Source organism: Lepus europaeus, chromosome 9, assembly GCF_033115175.1.
Source record: "Lepus europaeus isolate LE1 chromosome 9, mLepTim1.pri, whole genome shotgun sequence".
Lineage (NCBI taxonomy): Eukaryota > Metazoa > Chordata > Mammalia > Lagomorpha > Leporidae > Lepus > Lepus europaeus.
In genome coordinates, this window is record NC_084835.1 from 46144382 (window position 1) to 46159748 (window position 15367).

General features: G+C 52.7%; 1 protein-coding gene across 1 annotated transcript in view; it reads right to left on the reverse strand.

Annotated features, from left to right (window-relative positions):
• EIF4E3 (eukaryotic translation initiation factor 4E family member 3) overlaps positions 1–659 on the reverse strand; it is a 43754-nt gene extending 43095 nt beyond the window's left edge. Inside the window, exon 1 of the mRNA XM_062200202.1 lies at positions 493–659. Coding sequence (XP_062056186.1) covers positions 493–659 — 167 coding nt within the window. The remainder of the gene's footprint in view (positions 1–492) is intronic.
• Positions 660–15367: the final 14708 nt, after the last annotated feature.

Genomic DNA, 15367 nt, shown 5'->3' on the forward strand with positions numbered 1-15367 from the left:
CATGGCCAAGGTCGTGTCCTGGGCTCCCCAAGAGTCCCGAGGATAACCCGGACAGCCGCTGCCCATGACGGGGACCCGACGACCCCGGCCGCCCCTTCTCGCACGGCTCAGCCCGGGCGCACGCGCGCCGGCTCCGTGGTGCCGAGCGAGCCCCAGGGAAAGTGCGGCCGAAACTTTCGGGGCAGCTGCGCTCTGCTCTCCCGGCCCCGCGGCGAGGCGCGCGGCGCGGCCCAAGCCGTGGCTCCCGACCCCGCTCCGCGCCGGCCCCCGAGGGCGCGCGGCCGGATGCGGACGCGCGCGGGGCCGGGGTCTGCGCCATTGCCAAGCGGGGTCGCCGTGGCTCGCGGCGCGCGGGGCGCGGGGCGCGAGGCCGGGTGGGGCCGAGCGCACTGGGCCCCGGGCCGCACCGGGGACAAAGCGGCGGCGCAGGCCGGGCGGACGCGCGCCGGGGCCGCAGCCAGGACGGAAGCGGCGGGTCCCGCGACCCCTCACCTGTCGAGCCAGAAAGTCCAGGGCGAGTGCAGCGGGACCCCGCCCGGCTCGGGCCGCAGCGCCGACAGCTCCTGCAGGCCCAGCGGCGGCTCGGCGGCGGCGGCGACGCGGGGCCCCGGCGGCTCCCGGGTCCCGGTGGGGGGCGCGGCGGCTGGGGGCAGCGCCATTTTCTCCGCCCCGCCTGCGAGGCCGGCGGACGCACGGACCGCGGGGCCGGCGGCGGCTGAGTCACCCCGGCCCCGCCCGCCCCGCCCCGCGCGCGCCCCGCCCCGGGCCTGGGAGCCGCTCGGCGGGGCTGCCCGGGGCACGGCCCTGCTGGCCGCGGCCACCGCACACAGGCAGGCCGGCGGTGGGGAGGGGGCTGGTGAGACGGCGCGGGCCGTGGCGTGAGAGGGCCGGAGGACCGGCCAGGGGCTGGCCGAGCAGCCAGGCGGGAGACGAAGCGGTGGCAGGCGGGCTGCGCACAGATGGAGCGGCGCGGGGCCCAGAGGATGGCGTCCCGGGCTCCCGCGGTGCGAGGGAAGGCGCGATGGAGAGGCTGAGGACGGATGGGAGAGCTGGCAGATGGCTGGAGGCGGGAAGCAGGGCCGCAGGGATGGCAGGGCAGATGGAGGCACAGTTGGATGCGACAGAGATGGATCAAGAGACTCCGGGGCCCGAGAGTGCAGGACCGAGGGCCCGGACCGAACAAGACCAGGGGAAGGGCAGCTTTGCCTTCGTTACGACGGCGGCATGCTTCCAGCTGGGCGGAGGCAGACGACCCCACAGCACCCTCGGCGGCGTCACCGCGTGCCCGCAGAGAGGGGCTCCAGCCCGGCGCAAAGCACGGTTCCCAAGGCCCGCAGGGGTTCTCTGGGCCTGCCCCAAGCAAGGCCAGGAGCCGGAGGAAGGAGGGCCCTGTGTTTCCCGCAGCTCTGCACACCAGGGAAGTCCTCATGCCTGTGAGATTGCTGAGCCAGGGGTGACTGGCACCTCCCAGCACAGCCGGTCTTCAGGTCTCTGACACTCTCCTACAATAGAAAAGTAAAGCCTGCGGCTTATGCACATCTTTGGCACGAACCCGGCGTCCTCTCTGGCCTTGCTCAGCGAAGGATGTGGAGTTGCATCTCCACATGTTCTGCCTGGCCTAGCACAGGTTCTGCTGTGGCATGGACTGGAAGAGGTGCTACAAAGCCAGCGGGGTCAACGACTTCCCCGGCTTCCTAATAGGCTACCAGGAATCCCAGGGCCAGCATGCTCCCTCCAAGGTCAAGGTCAAGGGCAGGTAAACCAACCTTGAGAACCAGCCCTGCTTCAGACAAAGCTCTACCCATTTGATGTTGGAAGCCACGACCCATTTTGTTAAGTGCCTCCCCACACTGAGAAACTGGGGGTCCTCTTAGAGGCATCTGTTATTGTTCAATCTCTTCTTTTCAAGAAGATATATAGGGGCTGGCGCTGTGGTGGAGGGGGCCTGCAATGCAAGCATCCCATATGGACACTGGTTCGAGTCCCTGCTGCTCCACTTCCAATCCAGCTCCCTGCTAATGTGCCTGGGAAAGCAGTGGAAGATGGCCCAAGTGTTCAGGCCCCTGCACCTGCGTGGGAGACCCAGTGCTGCGGATCAGTGGATCAGCTCAGCTCCGGCTGTTGTGGCCATTTGAGGAGTGAACCAGTGGATGGAAGACCTCTGTCTCTACCTCTCTGTAACTCTGTTTCAAATAAATAAAACACATCTTTAAAAAATAGAAAAATAAAAAGTAAATCACATTATACAGTTTTAAAAAAAAAGATGACCTATATATGGTGTTGTTTGGGCTGTCGTGAGCACCTTTTTTTTCCTTACTGACATGTTTAACCCCACAATAATCCAGTGAGGAAGGTACTATGGGAGTCTTCAAAGAGTTCAAGGAAAATGTGTTTTATGAAAAAAGTAGGCATGGATTTCAAATACTTTTTTGCAACAAACTAAGCATCTTTTAATTCCATTTTCCACAAATTTTTTCAAGTACTATTGTGTGAGCCCATACTTTTAAAAAATATTTATTTATTTATTTGAAGCACAAAGTTACAGAGAGAGAGAGAGAGAGAGAGAGAGAGACCTTCCATCTTTTGGTTCACTCCTCAAATGGCTGCAATGGTTGGGATTGGACCAGGCTGAGGCCAGAAGCCATACAGGTCTCCTTTGTGGGTGGTAGGGCCCAAAGCACTTGGGCCAACCTATGCTGCCTTCCCAGGCACATTAGCAGGGAGCTGGATCAGAAGCAGCTGAGACATGAGCCCTGCACTCATATGGGATACTGGCATCCCAGTAATGGCTTAACTTGCTGCACTACCACACAGGCTCCTATATGAGCCCACACTTACTGTTCAGTAACAGAGAAGCTAAATGAACTGCAAGGAATACAGCTCATAAATGGTACAGCTTGGGCCGGCGCCGTGGCTCACTAGGCTAATCCTCTGCCTTGCGGCGCCGGCACACCGGGTTCTAGTCCCGATAGGGGCACTGATCCTGTCCCGGTTGCCCCTCTTCCAGGCCAGCTCTCTGCTGTGGCCAGGGAGTGCAGTGGAGGATGGCCCAAGCGCTTGGGCCCTGCACCCGCGTGGGAGACCAGGAGAAGCACCTGGCTCCTGCCATCGGATCAGCGTGGTGCGCCGGCCGCAGTGCGCCTACCGCGGCGGCCATTGGAGGGTGAACCAATGGCAAAAGGAAGACCTTTCTCTCTGTCTCTCTCTCACTGTTCACTCTGCCTGTCAAAATAATAATAATAATAATAATAAATGGTACAGCTTGGATTTAAATATATATTTATTCAAACTGGAGTCCAGGCTTTCCATCGCCTGGTTCTCTAAATAGAAAACTAACAGGTCCACCTAAGAGAAATAAGCCACAAATAGTAGCTCTCCTTCCTTCCCAAGACCATGAAGGTTCCTGCCCAGAGGAAACCATGGCTAACAGTTTCTTGCCAGAAAAATGCAAGCACTCACACACAAGCGTGCATCTGGATTTATAAGCTGTGTGTCTGCTTTTTAAAAAAACAAAACAGAAGCAATTACTAGAAGCTCTCGACCTTATTCCTGTACTCAACATTGCACAGTTGAAGATTTTTCCCTATTAAAATGTATAGATCGTTGGCGCCACGGCTCACTAGGCTAATCCTCTGCCTGCGGCACTGGCACCCTAGGTTCTAGTCCTAGTTGGGGACTGGATTCTGTCCCGGTTGCCCCTCTTCCAGTCCAGCTCTCTGCTGTGGCCCGGGAAGGCAGTGGAGGATGGCCCAAGTGCTTGGGCCCTGCATCCACAAGGGAGACCAGGAGGAAGCACCTGGCTCCTGGCTTCGGATTGGCACAGCAAGCCAAAACGGCCACTTGGGGGGTGAACCAACAGAAAAAGGAAGACCTTTCTCTCTCTCTCTCTCTCTCTCTCTCTCTCTCTCTCACTAACTTTGCCTGTCAAAAAAAAAAAAAAAAAGTATAGATCTACTTCCTCTTCAGGGCTACAAATCAATTCATTGCCAAGAAGTAATATAATTTAATTCACTAGCCCTCAACCCTGATGTGGTTGCTCACTATTTTCTGTTACAGATCCTGCTACCGTAAGCACTTGCACATCTTTCCTCACCTCTGCGAGTGTATTGCAGAATAAATGTGGCAAAGCAGAATTGTTGATGCCATTTAAAAACTTGGTACACAATGCCCAGTAGCTGTGCAGTGTGGGTCTGTGAATTTACAAGGAACTGATATGTAAGGAACCAGTTCTATATAAATCAGACTGATTCTAAACATTTATGTTTTCTAAATGGCATTCATCTGAACAAAATCTGAAGGCATTGGCAGGGAGGAAGTTTCACGTCCTGATGACTGGAACTAGTCAAACTGTCCAGCTGAGGGTCTTACGCCCCTCAGTAATATCCTTGACAAGTGCCAGGCTTTAGGCTAGCTGTTAGGATTGCGCACATTTCTGAGTGCTTAGATTAATCCCAAGCTCTGCCCCCTCACTCTAGTTTCTCGCTAGTGCTCTCATGAAGCTTCGGTGATAGCTCAAGGAAATGAGCTCCTACCACCTGCAGGGAAGACCTAAACTGCATATCTGGCCCCCAGCTTCTGCCCCGGCCCAGCCCCGGCTGTTGCAGGCATCCACAGAGTGAACCAGTAGATGGGAGCTCTCTCTCTCTGGCAGTCTTCCTGTCTCCGTGTCTTTCTGCCTCTCAAATGGAATAAAACAAAAACTAATACTCCCAGGAAGAAAACTCTGCCTGATAAATTTTATCTTCAGTATCTACAAAAGGCATTGTACAATGTAGGATACATTGCTTTCAGAATTTAGAACTGGAAACAGTCTGGCAGTTTTTCTTCATTAAATAGAAATCATATACTTCCCACTTTTTTTGCCTTGGCTCCCAGGACGCTCAAAATTACAATCACAACATTGATAGTGACCATGAGGAAACATCACAATTTTTATATTTATCCCCGTTTCTACTTAAATTAGGAGTAACCTAATTGCATACGTGTGTCTTATACTGTGAATTTCTAGTATATCAACACATAAAAGTTGTAATGGCTAATACAAGAGGCCAGGCCACATGGCTGAGAGGCACGGAGGTGACAATGGATTGGAGACATCTAAACACTCTGGCGCCCTCCAGAACCATTCCCAGAGAGCACAGATGGGGCCAGTTCCCCACCTTTGCCCCTCTTTGCAGCTGCTGGGCGGGAGTCAGAAGCTGAGGCAGGGAAGCAGATGTGGGGATCACCCAAGCCAAGCCATCACTTGCAGACCAGGAAACTGAGGCCCAGAGAAGTGAGAGGACTTACCCGAGGCCACAGCTCTAGGCAGTGGGAGGCAGGACTACAACGTGGGCAGAGTGAGGTCCAGGCCAAGGCGCTCCCCCACCGTGTAACACGCAGCCCAGACGGCTTGAGGTGGCGTGACAGAGGGCGAGAAGGTGACCCCACAGCCCCTAGCAACGGAAACAACAAAAAGGACTTGAGGCACTCATAAATAATTAAGCAATTAGCCGCAGCAGCTACCCCTCCCTTCCACCATCCAGTCACCAAGGCAACTTGGGCAGGGTGCCTGCTGGTTGCCTAGTAACAGTGTGGTCTGCTCCCCTGACATGCTCCCCAGGCATCAAAGGAGTTGCTAGCCAGGAAGAACCTTAGGCAGGGCTCACTGGTCCAATGCCTTTGCTTTCCAAATGGCGAAATGGAGGCTCAGAGAAGCTGGGTAACCTGCCCTAGGTCACACAGCTCCCAGCCAGCCTCCAACTGCAGTTGCCTTCTACTGTACCCAGGCCACCTCTGGGAGGCTGAGGATGGAGGAGAGGAGGAATGGAGGAGAGCTCTCCAGAGTTCTGAGAAGAATAAGAAAGAGCGAGTGAGCAAGCAAGCAAGAGACAGAGACCTTGAGCTCTCACACGCAATTAGCAGGAGCTGGTAATCCCATCAGCCCAACTTTCACCGTCACCATGGCAACATGGGTGAGGCGGGTGCTGGTTGCCTAGTAACAAGTGGTCCTCTCTCTTCCATTCATATCCGCTCCCTGGGAGTCACAGGAACAGTGGAAGGCAGGACAGGGATCTTAGTCTTCTCCTTTCACCCATGAGGGAACTGTGGTTCAGGAACACTGTGCCAGTCACACAGCCACAGAGCTGGCTGGTGCCGTTCCCTCCACTGATGGCCTCTGCTGGCCTCTGCCGCAGCCCTGCAGAGAAGGGACTTTCCACTCAGTAAAGTCAGATCACAGGTGAAAAGGGGCTGGTGGTCCCAGGACAGGAGCTACTTTTTTTTTTGACAGGCAGAGTGGACAGTGAGAGAGAGAGACAGAGAGAAAGGTCTTCCTTTTGCCGTTGGTTCACCCTCCAATGGCCGCCGCGGCAGGAGCCAGGTGCTTCTCCTGGTCTCCCATGGGGTGCAGGGCCCAAGGACTTGGGCCATCCTCCACTGCACTCCCTAGCCACAGCAGAGAGCTGGCCTGGAAGAGGGGCAACCGGGACAGGATCGGTGCCCCGACCGGGACTAGAACCCGGTGTGCCGGCGCCGCAAGGCGGAGGATTAGCCTAGTGAGCTGCGGCGCCGGCCGACAGGCGCTACTTCTAACACTTGTCTAAACAGTGACCATGCCACACACACCACGTGGCACCTGGTGTGTGGACACGGGAGGCACAGTGCACAGAAGCCTAGTCCTGGGTCTCCGCAGGCAGAAAACCTATAGACAGAAGCCGGTTCTCCCTAAATCCGGTGGGCTTCTCATCCTCTCTGGGACTCATCCGAGGAATGAGCACCCTGACAGTCTCTACCTCCCAAGCCATCATTAGAGTTAGATGAAAAAAAAAAAAAAAAAAGTATGCTGGGGCTGGCGCTGTGGCACATGGGCTAAGCCTCCACCTGCAGCGCCAGCATCCCATGTGGGTACTGGTTTGAGTCCTGGCTGCTCCACTTCTGATCCAGCTCTCAGCTATGGCCTGGGAAAGCAGTAGAAGATGGCCCAAGTGCTTGGGCCCCTCCACCTGCATGGGAGACCCAGAAGAAGCTCCTGGTTCCTGGCTTCAGATTGGCCCAGCTCTGGCCACTGGAGCCATCTGGGGAGTGAACCAGTGGATGGCAGACCTTTCTCTCTGTAACTCTACCTCTCAAATGAATAAATAAATTGTTTAAAAAAAAAGTGTGCATGTTGAGTAGAATGATGTAGCTGATGTTGACATTCATTTATGGCACATTCAGTAGATAGGTGTTGCATGTCTGCTGTGCACGTGCCGCTGTTCTAGGCTCTGGAGAGGCACTGGTGAGAAGTATAGACAACACATACAAAACAAATTCCAGTCTCAGGGACCTGATATTCTAGTGTGCATGTGTGTGTGATTATATATATATATGTAATATATATATATATATATACATATAATATCTATGTGTTTAAAAAATAGCGTGTGTTGAACGGGTGGAAGAACTCATTGGCAATATGCTTGTTTATGTTGCTGGGCTGCTTCTCTAAGACTGAGAAGTTTCCTGTTTACAGGGTGTGATGCTATAAATATGCAGGCCTGATTTCTACGTGGGAACTCTGTTTTCCTTTCTTTTAAGCGTAGGAGAGAAACGCAGGCAGTGGCCACTAGAGGGCAGTGCTCTGTCCCCCATGATCCAGGGCACAAGAAGGCACCGACCTGGGATAAGGACCTTGACAGAAGTGTCCAGGAATCGCAAGCCTTGCAGTTGGTCAATCCTGGTGCAGTGGCTTGGCAGGGGAGGGAGAGACTTGGAACTTCTCTGGGAAGCTGGGAGTCTGGGGAGGCTCTCATGGTGTTTGCTTTCAGCGAGACTGATCCTGCTTTGACCAAGATCCTGCCCTGGGTACACTGTAGGACCCCGGGCAGATAGTAGCCTTGCTGAGCTGATTGCTCATCCGGGGCATGGAGATGATAACAGGGGGTTCCTTTTCGCAAGCTGTACATAGAAAAAGCTCAACCTGGGGCTGGTGTGCTGCAGCGGGTTAAGACACTGGCATCCCATATCGGAGCACCAGTTCAAGTCCTGGGTGCCCTACTTCTGATCCAGCTCCCTGCTAATGTTCTGGGAAGGCAGCAGAAGATGGCCCAAGTCCTTGGGTCCCACGTGGGAGACCCAGATGGAGCTCCTGACTCAGCCTTGGCGAGGCCATTTTGGCCATTTGGAGAGTAAGCCAGCAGATGAAAGATCTCTCCTCTCTGTTTTTGTCTCTCCCTCTCTCTCTCTCTCTCTCTCTCTGCCACTCTGCCTTTCAATAAATAAATAATAAATAAATAAGTAAATAAAGGAGCTGGATTGGAAGTGGAGCATCTGCAATCAAACTGGTGCCCATATGGGATGCGGGAGTTGCAGGCATAGCTTTACCTGCTACACCACAACTCCAGCCCCTAAATAAATAAATCTATTAAAAAAAAAAAAAAAAAAAAAAAAAAAAAGAAAGAAAGAAAGAAAGAAGAAGCTCCATCAGTGTTACTTTCTAAAAGTTCAAAAGACCCCCAGAGGTCTGGTTCAGAGTTGCAAGGGGAAGGGGAAAGGAAACTGCATTTGTTAAGCATCTGCAATTAAGGGCCACGGTCGTGGCCAGCGCTGTAACATAGTGGGTAAAGCGCTGGCATCCCATATGGGCGCTGGTTCGAGTCCCAGCTGCTCCACTTCCGATCCAGCTCTCTGCTACAGCCTGGGAAAGCAGGAAAAGATGGCCCAAGGCCCTGGGCTCCTGCACCCCAGTGAGAGAGGAAGAAGCTCCTGATTCCCTGCTTCAGATCAGCCTAGCTCTGGCGTTGCAGTCATTTGGGAAGTGAACCAGAAGATGGAAGACCTCTCTCCCTCTCTCTTTCTCTAAATCTGCCTTTCAAATAAATAAATAAAATCTTAAGAAAAAAAAAAAAAAGAGCCAGGGTCACATGGTCACGGAGCCTTCAGAATGTGGCGTTGGGGGTTGGCCGCCCCACCCTCCACACCCATCCACCTGTCAGCGAGAGTTCTCGTCCCCTTCTGCCTGTACCCTGTGTTGATCTTTTTTTTCTTCCCCACCCACTCCAGGTCTCCTCATGTCCTGAGTGCCAGCCACATGTAGCAGGCGGGACTACAACGGCTGCTAATGAGTTTCCCAGCTTCCGGCCCCTGCCCTCCAAGCCCCCACGAGAGAGCAGCCAGCCTGAGCAACAGTGGCCGACACCACTGTGATCACGCGCCTCGTGCTTCCCAGCTCCCCACTGCTCCCAGGCTGAAGCCCAAACCCCTCCTGGTGGCCAACGGGACTCAGCATCTCCAGGATCCTTCCTAGCCATAGGGCGGAGCTGTCCCCCTTCCTCAGAGCACCTCTGTGGCCACAGGACACCTGCACATGCTGTTCCCTTCCCTGAGTCGCCAGTCTCTGCTCTGCACGGCCAGCTCCTTCTCCTGCCTCCAGCCCCCACGCTGAAGCATCCCGGGCTGGGCACATGTCACAAGCGGCAGCGCACACCGCACATTCCCCCACCAGCATATGTGGCCTCTCTCGTTTGCCCCTGCCTAGCATGAGGCCTGCTGTTGGACGGCTCGCTATGAGCATTTGTTAGGGAGATGAGGGATGCTCATGGGAAGGCCCAGTCATCTCCCTGTGTCTAGTCTTTCTCCTTTGCCAGCTCCTCTTTTCCGTGGCTGGCACATCCGTTTTCTGCAAAGCCCTTTTGTTCTCTTATTCCTTTGCTCAAAAGCCCTAAATGGCTCTGTGCCTCTCAGAGGCCACCTGAGATCTCCAGCCTAGCACTGTGCATCTCCACACTTCAAGCCATCTTTCCTAATGCAGTTGCAAGTGTATTTCCAAATATATTTGGTTATATATAGACCTATATTTATATATACTTGGATATAAAACATATGTGTTTGGAAGAGTGTGTGTGTGTGTGTGTGTATTCCAAACAGACCTGCCCCTCTTCCCTTGCTGCATGCATCTTTAGCTCTGTCTTGACATGGGCTCCCTCAAGACAAGCTGGGACCCCCTCCTCCACCCCTGCCCCCCAGGGCCTGGTGCAGTGCCTGGCTCCCGGCAGATTCCACTTCACCGCTTCAGTGATGGGTGCACTCCTGCTTGGTAAACATACTCTGTGTCAAAGAGAGGCCTCCCTGTTTGTCCTGGGACTCTGTGTCTCTTCTCTACACATCCATATTGTCTACCCAGTACAGGAGATCATTGCCAAACACCCCCCAGAAAGAGGTAAGACACCCAGAGTGTCCCCAAGCCATGGCGGGACTGATGACCTCTTTCCCCAGTGGTCTCTGTAGCATGGCAAAGGGAATTCAAGAAGGGGAAACATCCCTTCCCTGGCTAAAAAAAAAAAAAAAAAAAAGGCCTAATGATTTTTGGAGACTCTGGGTTTGAGGGCAGCCCAAGAATTCTGAGGAAGGGAGCTTTGTTGTGGCTCCCTGGTATTCCGCCGACCCGAGGAGAACTGGCTGGCAGAACCTTATCCTACTGCCAGGCACGTGGACTGTTGCCAAGGCTTGTGTCTGTCACGTGCAACCCTGCAGGAAACACATCTTGCCACCACCGGCTTCTTACCCAACAGCAGTTACTGAAGCCCCAGGGCCAGCCCATCCACTAGGGATGTGGGGATGGCTTGGATGGGAAGCTGGCCCGGAAAGCAAGGCTGGTCCACCATCACTTGGTCCTTGGTCATTTTGAAAAGAGGAGAAATGGGCCGGCGCCGCGGCTCACTAGGCTAATCCTCCGCCTTGCGGCGCCGGCACACCGGGTTCTAGTCCCGGTCGGGGCACCGATCCTGTCCCGGTTGCCCCTCTTCCAGGCCAGCTCTCTGCTGTGGCCAGGGAGTGCAGTGGAGGATGGCCCAAGTCCTTGGGCCCTGCACCCCATGGGAGACCAGGAGAAGCACCTGGCTCCTGCCATCAGATCAGCGCGGTGCGCCGGCCGCAGCGCGCTACCGCGGCGGCCATTGGAGGGTGAACCAACGGCAAAAGGAAGACCTTTCTCTCTGTCTCTCGCTCTCACTGTCCACTCTGCCTGTCAAAAAAAAAAAAAAAAAAAAAAAAAAGAGGAGAAATGATGGACAGTAATGAAGCAATGGGCTAACAGGGAAATCTAAAGGCGTGTGCTTGAGCCCGAGCTTCAGAGGTGTGTAATTTGGACCAAATCCATCAGCCTCCTCCAGTCTCCTTTTTCCCAACTGAACAAGTGTGCTCACATGACTCGCTCGGCAGTGCTGTCTGGGGAGTCGGATCCGGGCACTGGTGAGGCCCCACACAAGCCATCAGCTGCCACAACACTAGCGGTGGTGGTTAGGAGGGGACAAGCCACATCTCCTTCGCTCATGCAATGTGGGTTTCTCCGATGCGCTCTTCAGGAGCGCAGAGAAGAGTTATGTAGGGGGAACCACCATCCCAGTTGCCTGGGACCATCCTGACTTGTTCACCGAAAGTCCCGTGTCCCAGAAAACCCTTCAGTCCTGCGCAAACTGGAAAGGTGGGCCGGCTGGGAGCAGGTGCGTGGGGCCCTGCCTGCCGCGTCTGGGGTTCAGCACCCATGGTAGCGGCCGCTAGTCCCCAGTGTGGGTTGAAAACTGCTCATACAGCAGGCGTTCTTTTACCACAGAGAATCTGCTCCAGGGCTAAAATTAGGTTTGGGGCTTTTGGCTGTAGCTCACAACTCATTCAGAAGACCACCGGGCACATCAGTACTCTGTGCTCTCCAAAGCTTTATTTTTAAGCTGAAATAATCCTATTATTATGCAAGAAATGCTGATAGAGGAAATAAAACTTACTCTGCAAAACATAAGGTTATGCAACACAATGACCCCCTGTGCCATATGTCCCTGTACTTTGAGGCCCACGCTGCTTTTTCTGAAATGTATTTATTTTATTTGAAAGGCAGAGCAACAGAGACAAAGGGGGTGACAGAGAGAGAGAGAGAGAGAGAGGGAGTGGGGGGAGAAATAGAGAGAGAGGGAGAGATTATATCCACTTGCTCACTTCCCAAATGGTTGTAACAGCCAGGGCTGGACCAGGCTCCAGCCAGGAGCCTGGAACTCCATCCTGGTCTCCCACATGGGTGGCAGGGGCCCAAGCACTTGGGCCTCTTCTCTTCTTCCCAGCTGCATTAGCTAGAAGCCGTATCGGAAGTGGAGCAACCAGACTTGAACATGTGCTCTGATATTGGATGCTGGCGGCTTAACCTGTAGCACCACAATGCCGGCCCTGGCCTGCGCATCTTGAGGGTGAAGAGCACGCCTGCACAGTCCTCAGGGGATAGCACAAAGTACTGTTTGTGTAGTGGGTCCTTGATGAACACATGAATGAATCCTTTCATGGCTGAAATGTTTTACCAGTCATTGACTTATTAAGAGCTAAACACACTAACATCTGAAAAGCCATTTTCAATGGATGAGCAATCAGAACAGGCAAATAAAGTCATTTTTGAAATGACGTCACAGTATTTCTTTTCCAAAAAACATTTATCTAATTGCACAACATTTTCTGAACTACGGTGCGAAGTGCTGCAGCGGCAGAGCTTCTCTCCAACCTGCAGTGGACACCAGACCCTGCACACCCCCGCTGTGGCTGCTCTGTCTTGCTCCTGTCCCGTTACATATTACCCACATTGTGTTAAGTTGCACTTTTTGTTATTTCTTTATAAGTTTCCTCAGAGTTTATGGTGAGAAAATATCTTCTTCCCAGAGGCTAAAAATATGCAAGTACCCAGTAGTTCAGGTCCTTTATGGAGGTCATGGTGAACATGGGAACCCTAAGATGACTTTCTATGGAGGGTTTTAGGTCCCAAATATTCACTATCATTGACAGGGTTCTTGAAGATAAAGGAGAATGACAGTGTGTGGGGGTGTGTGGTGTTTAGGATTTAGTCGAAAGGCAGAAAGACAAAGAGAGAGGGAGAGAGAGCGAGAGATGGGGGAGAAAAGGGACAGCGAGAATGCGAGAGCAGGAGAGTGCCTGATCAATCTTCCATTTGCTGATTCACTCCCCACATGGGGGAACTAGGCAGGCCTGGACCAGGCTGAAGCCGGGAGACAGGAGCTCCTCTCCAACATGGGTGGCAGGGCCCCAAGCACTTGGGCCACCATCCGCTGCCTTCCCAGGCACAGGTACAGGAAGCCTGGTCAGACTTGAACTGGGGCACTGATAAGGGATGCCAGCATGGTGAGCAGCCGCCACCAGGGTGCCACAGTGCCAGCCCCTACTCTTGTGCTTTTAATACCTATTAGATCCTTCAGAACTACCTTCTGGATAATCCTAAATTTGCGTTGATCTCCTCTCATTCTTAATGTGCCAAAAGGTCATGTTTTCTTACCTTATCGGACTCAAGTTATTTTGTGTTACATTAAACATGATCTTGTCGATAAAATGCAGGACCATTATTTTTCATATTTTGCAAAAGCACAGTTAATGATGCAAATAATTCCCTATTTTTCATTCTGAGGGAAAATCACTAATACAACCATACTCCTGGCAGGAATCGAAATTGAGCAGGAAGAAGACACAAACCACCCATAAAGGCAGGACGTAAATTAGCAGCGAAGACACAAGCCTACGGATCACAACGGCCAGATGGCAATGAGCAACTGACTCACTCTGTGTCCAATCAAATAGCATCTTAATAAGTTGCTGCACCATTGCTGCCGACTTAATTTCATTAGAAGATATCGGAAAATGAGTATGACCTGCAAGAGCATCTTCATTTCCTTCGCTCAATAGCATTTGGCCCGGGAGCCCTCTCCTGTTAGATCCAGAAGTCAATTTACCTCAAACGTGGGCTTTTAGGCTTCTAACTCTCAAAAGCAGCCCATGTGAAAAAATACTTTAGCATCAAACTGGAATTACATTGTTGGAACTATGGTCCAATCTTTCATCGAAGAAAGAATTCAAACACTTCTTTTACCAGGCAAGCTGGTAAGCACACGTTGTCATGGAAACAGGACATGTTCAGCCCCTACGAGGGATGACATCCTTCATCTAACTAGGTGTTCACTTCCTCTAAACGGGGAGGAATTGTTGTAGCTGAAATCCATTACAGTTCTTTCAGATCTGCATCAAAAACAATCATTTCCTTTATTTTATATCGTAATACTCAGACACGGGGCCTCATTCTCATAAAACAGAGAATTAACATTACTTGCAAAAGAAGAGGAGCATAAACAAAAAGATATAAAAAAAAAAAAAGAAAACGAATCCTCTGCTATACATCTGTTCACGCACAGGGCAGGGATGGGAGGATGGGGGTCAGATAATAGCGTAGCTCCCTTCCCCAGAGTGGGGCATCCTTTTGCTCAATAGCATCAGCCACTGTTTTGCACAGAATGATGGAGACATCCATCAATTCTCGGAAGTAGAGGTGACTCACAAACAGGTGTTAACGTCCCCGTTCCCGTCACTGTCACCGGGAACAGCAGAGGCCCTGTTGACCCGCAGACGCCTAATGAACCTGCAAAGGACCCTGCTATGTTGAACGGATGCTTTCCACTCCCGGACAGGCACCTGCTGAGAAGCACCGGGCACCAGCTAACGTCCTGGGGAGGGCGACATTTACAACAAGAGGGGCCCCATTCTCTGCTTAAGAGGTGGCCTCAAGTTCTTCGTGGGTCAAGGTATCTGAGGAGAACACCTTTTCCTTTGCTTTTTCCAGCAAAGATCGTTCCTCCACCTCCCTCCAAAGAGAGAGTCCGTTTCCCATATTTTGCGTCTGACAATGCTAAGGTGTCAGTGAAGCCCTTGTCCGTGCACCTAACGGTGCAAAGAAAAGCACAAATGCTTGCTTGGGGGCAGGTGCTGCGGTGCAGTGAGGTTGTACCACCCCTGGGGATGCCTGCCTCCCACACAGGAGGGCCTGGCTTCAGTCCCTGCTACCCTACACTTCTGATCCAGCTTCCACCCCTGTGGGAGACCTCGATGGAGTTTCTGGCTCTAGTTTTGGCTTGGCCCAGCTCTGGCTGTTGCAGGCATTTGGAAAGTGAGCCAGGGGGTAGAAGATCTCTCTGTGTGTCTCTCCCTTTCTCACTCTCTTTTGAATAAATAAATTAACCTTAAAAACAATAAGAAAATGAGTCACCTGTCTTAAGGATGGGCCAAGGCAGAGCAGGTGTTGTGGTGCATTGGGTAGAGCTGCTGCCTGCTATGCCGGCATCCCATATGGGCGCTGGTTCAAATCACACCTGCTCCACTTCTGATCCAGCTCCCTGATAATGTGCCTGGGAAAAGTGGTGGAGGATGCTCCTGGCCCTTGGGCCCCTAACACCCACGTGGGAGATCTGGATGAAACTGGCTTTGGCCTGGCTCAGTTCCAGCCCTGGCCATTGTGGCCATCTGGATAGTAAACCAGCAGATGGAAGATTCTCTCTCTCTCACCCTATTTCTGTATCTCCCTCTCTCTAACTCTAACTTT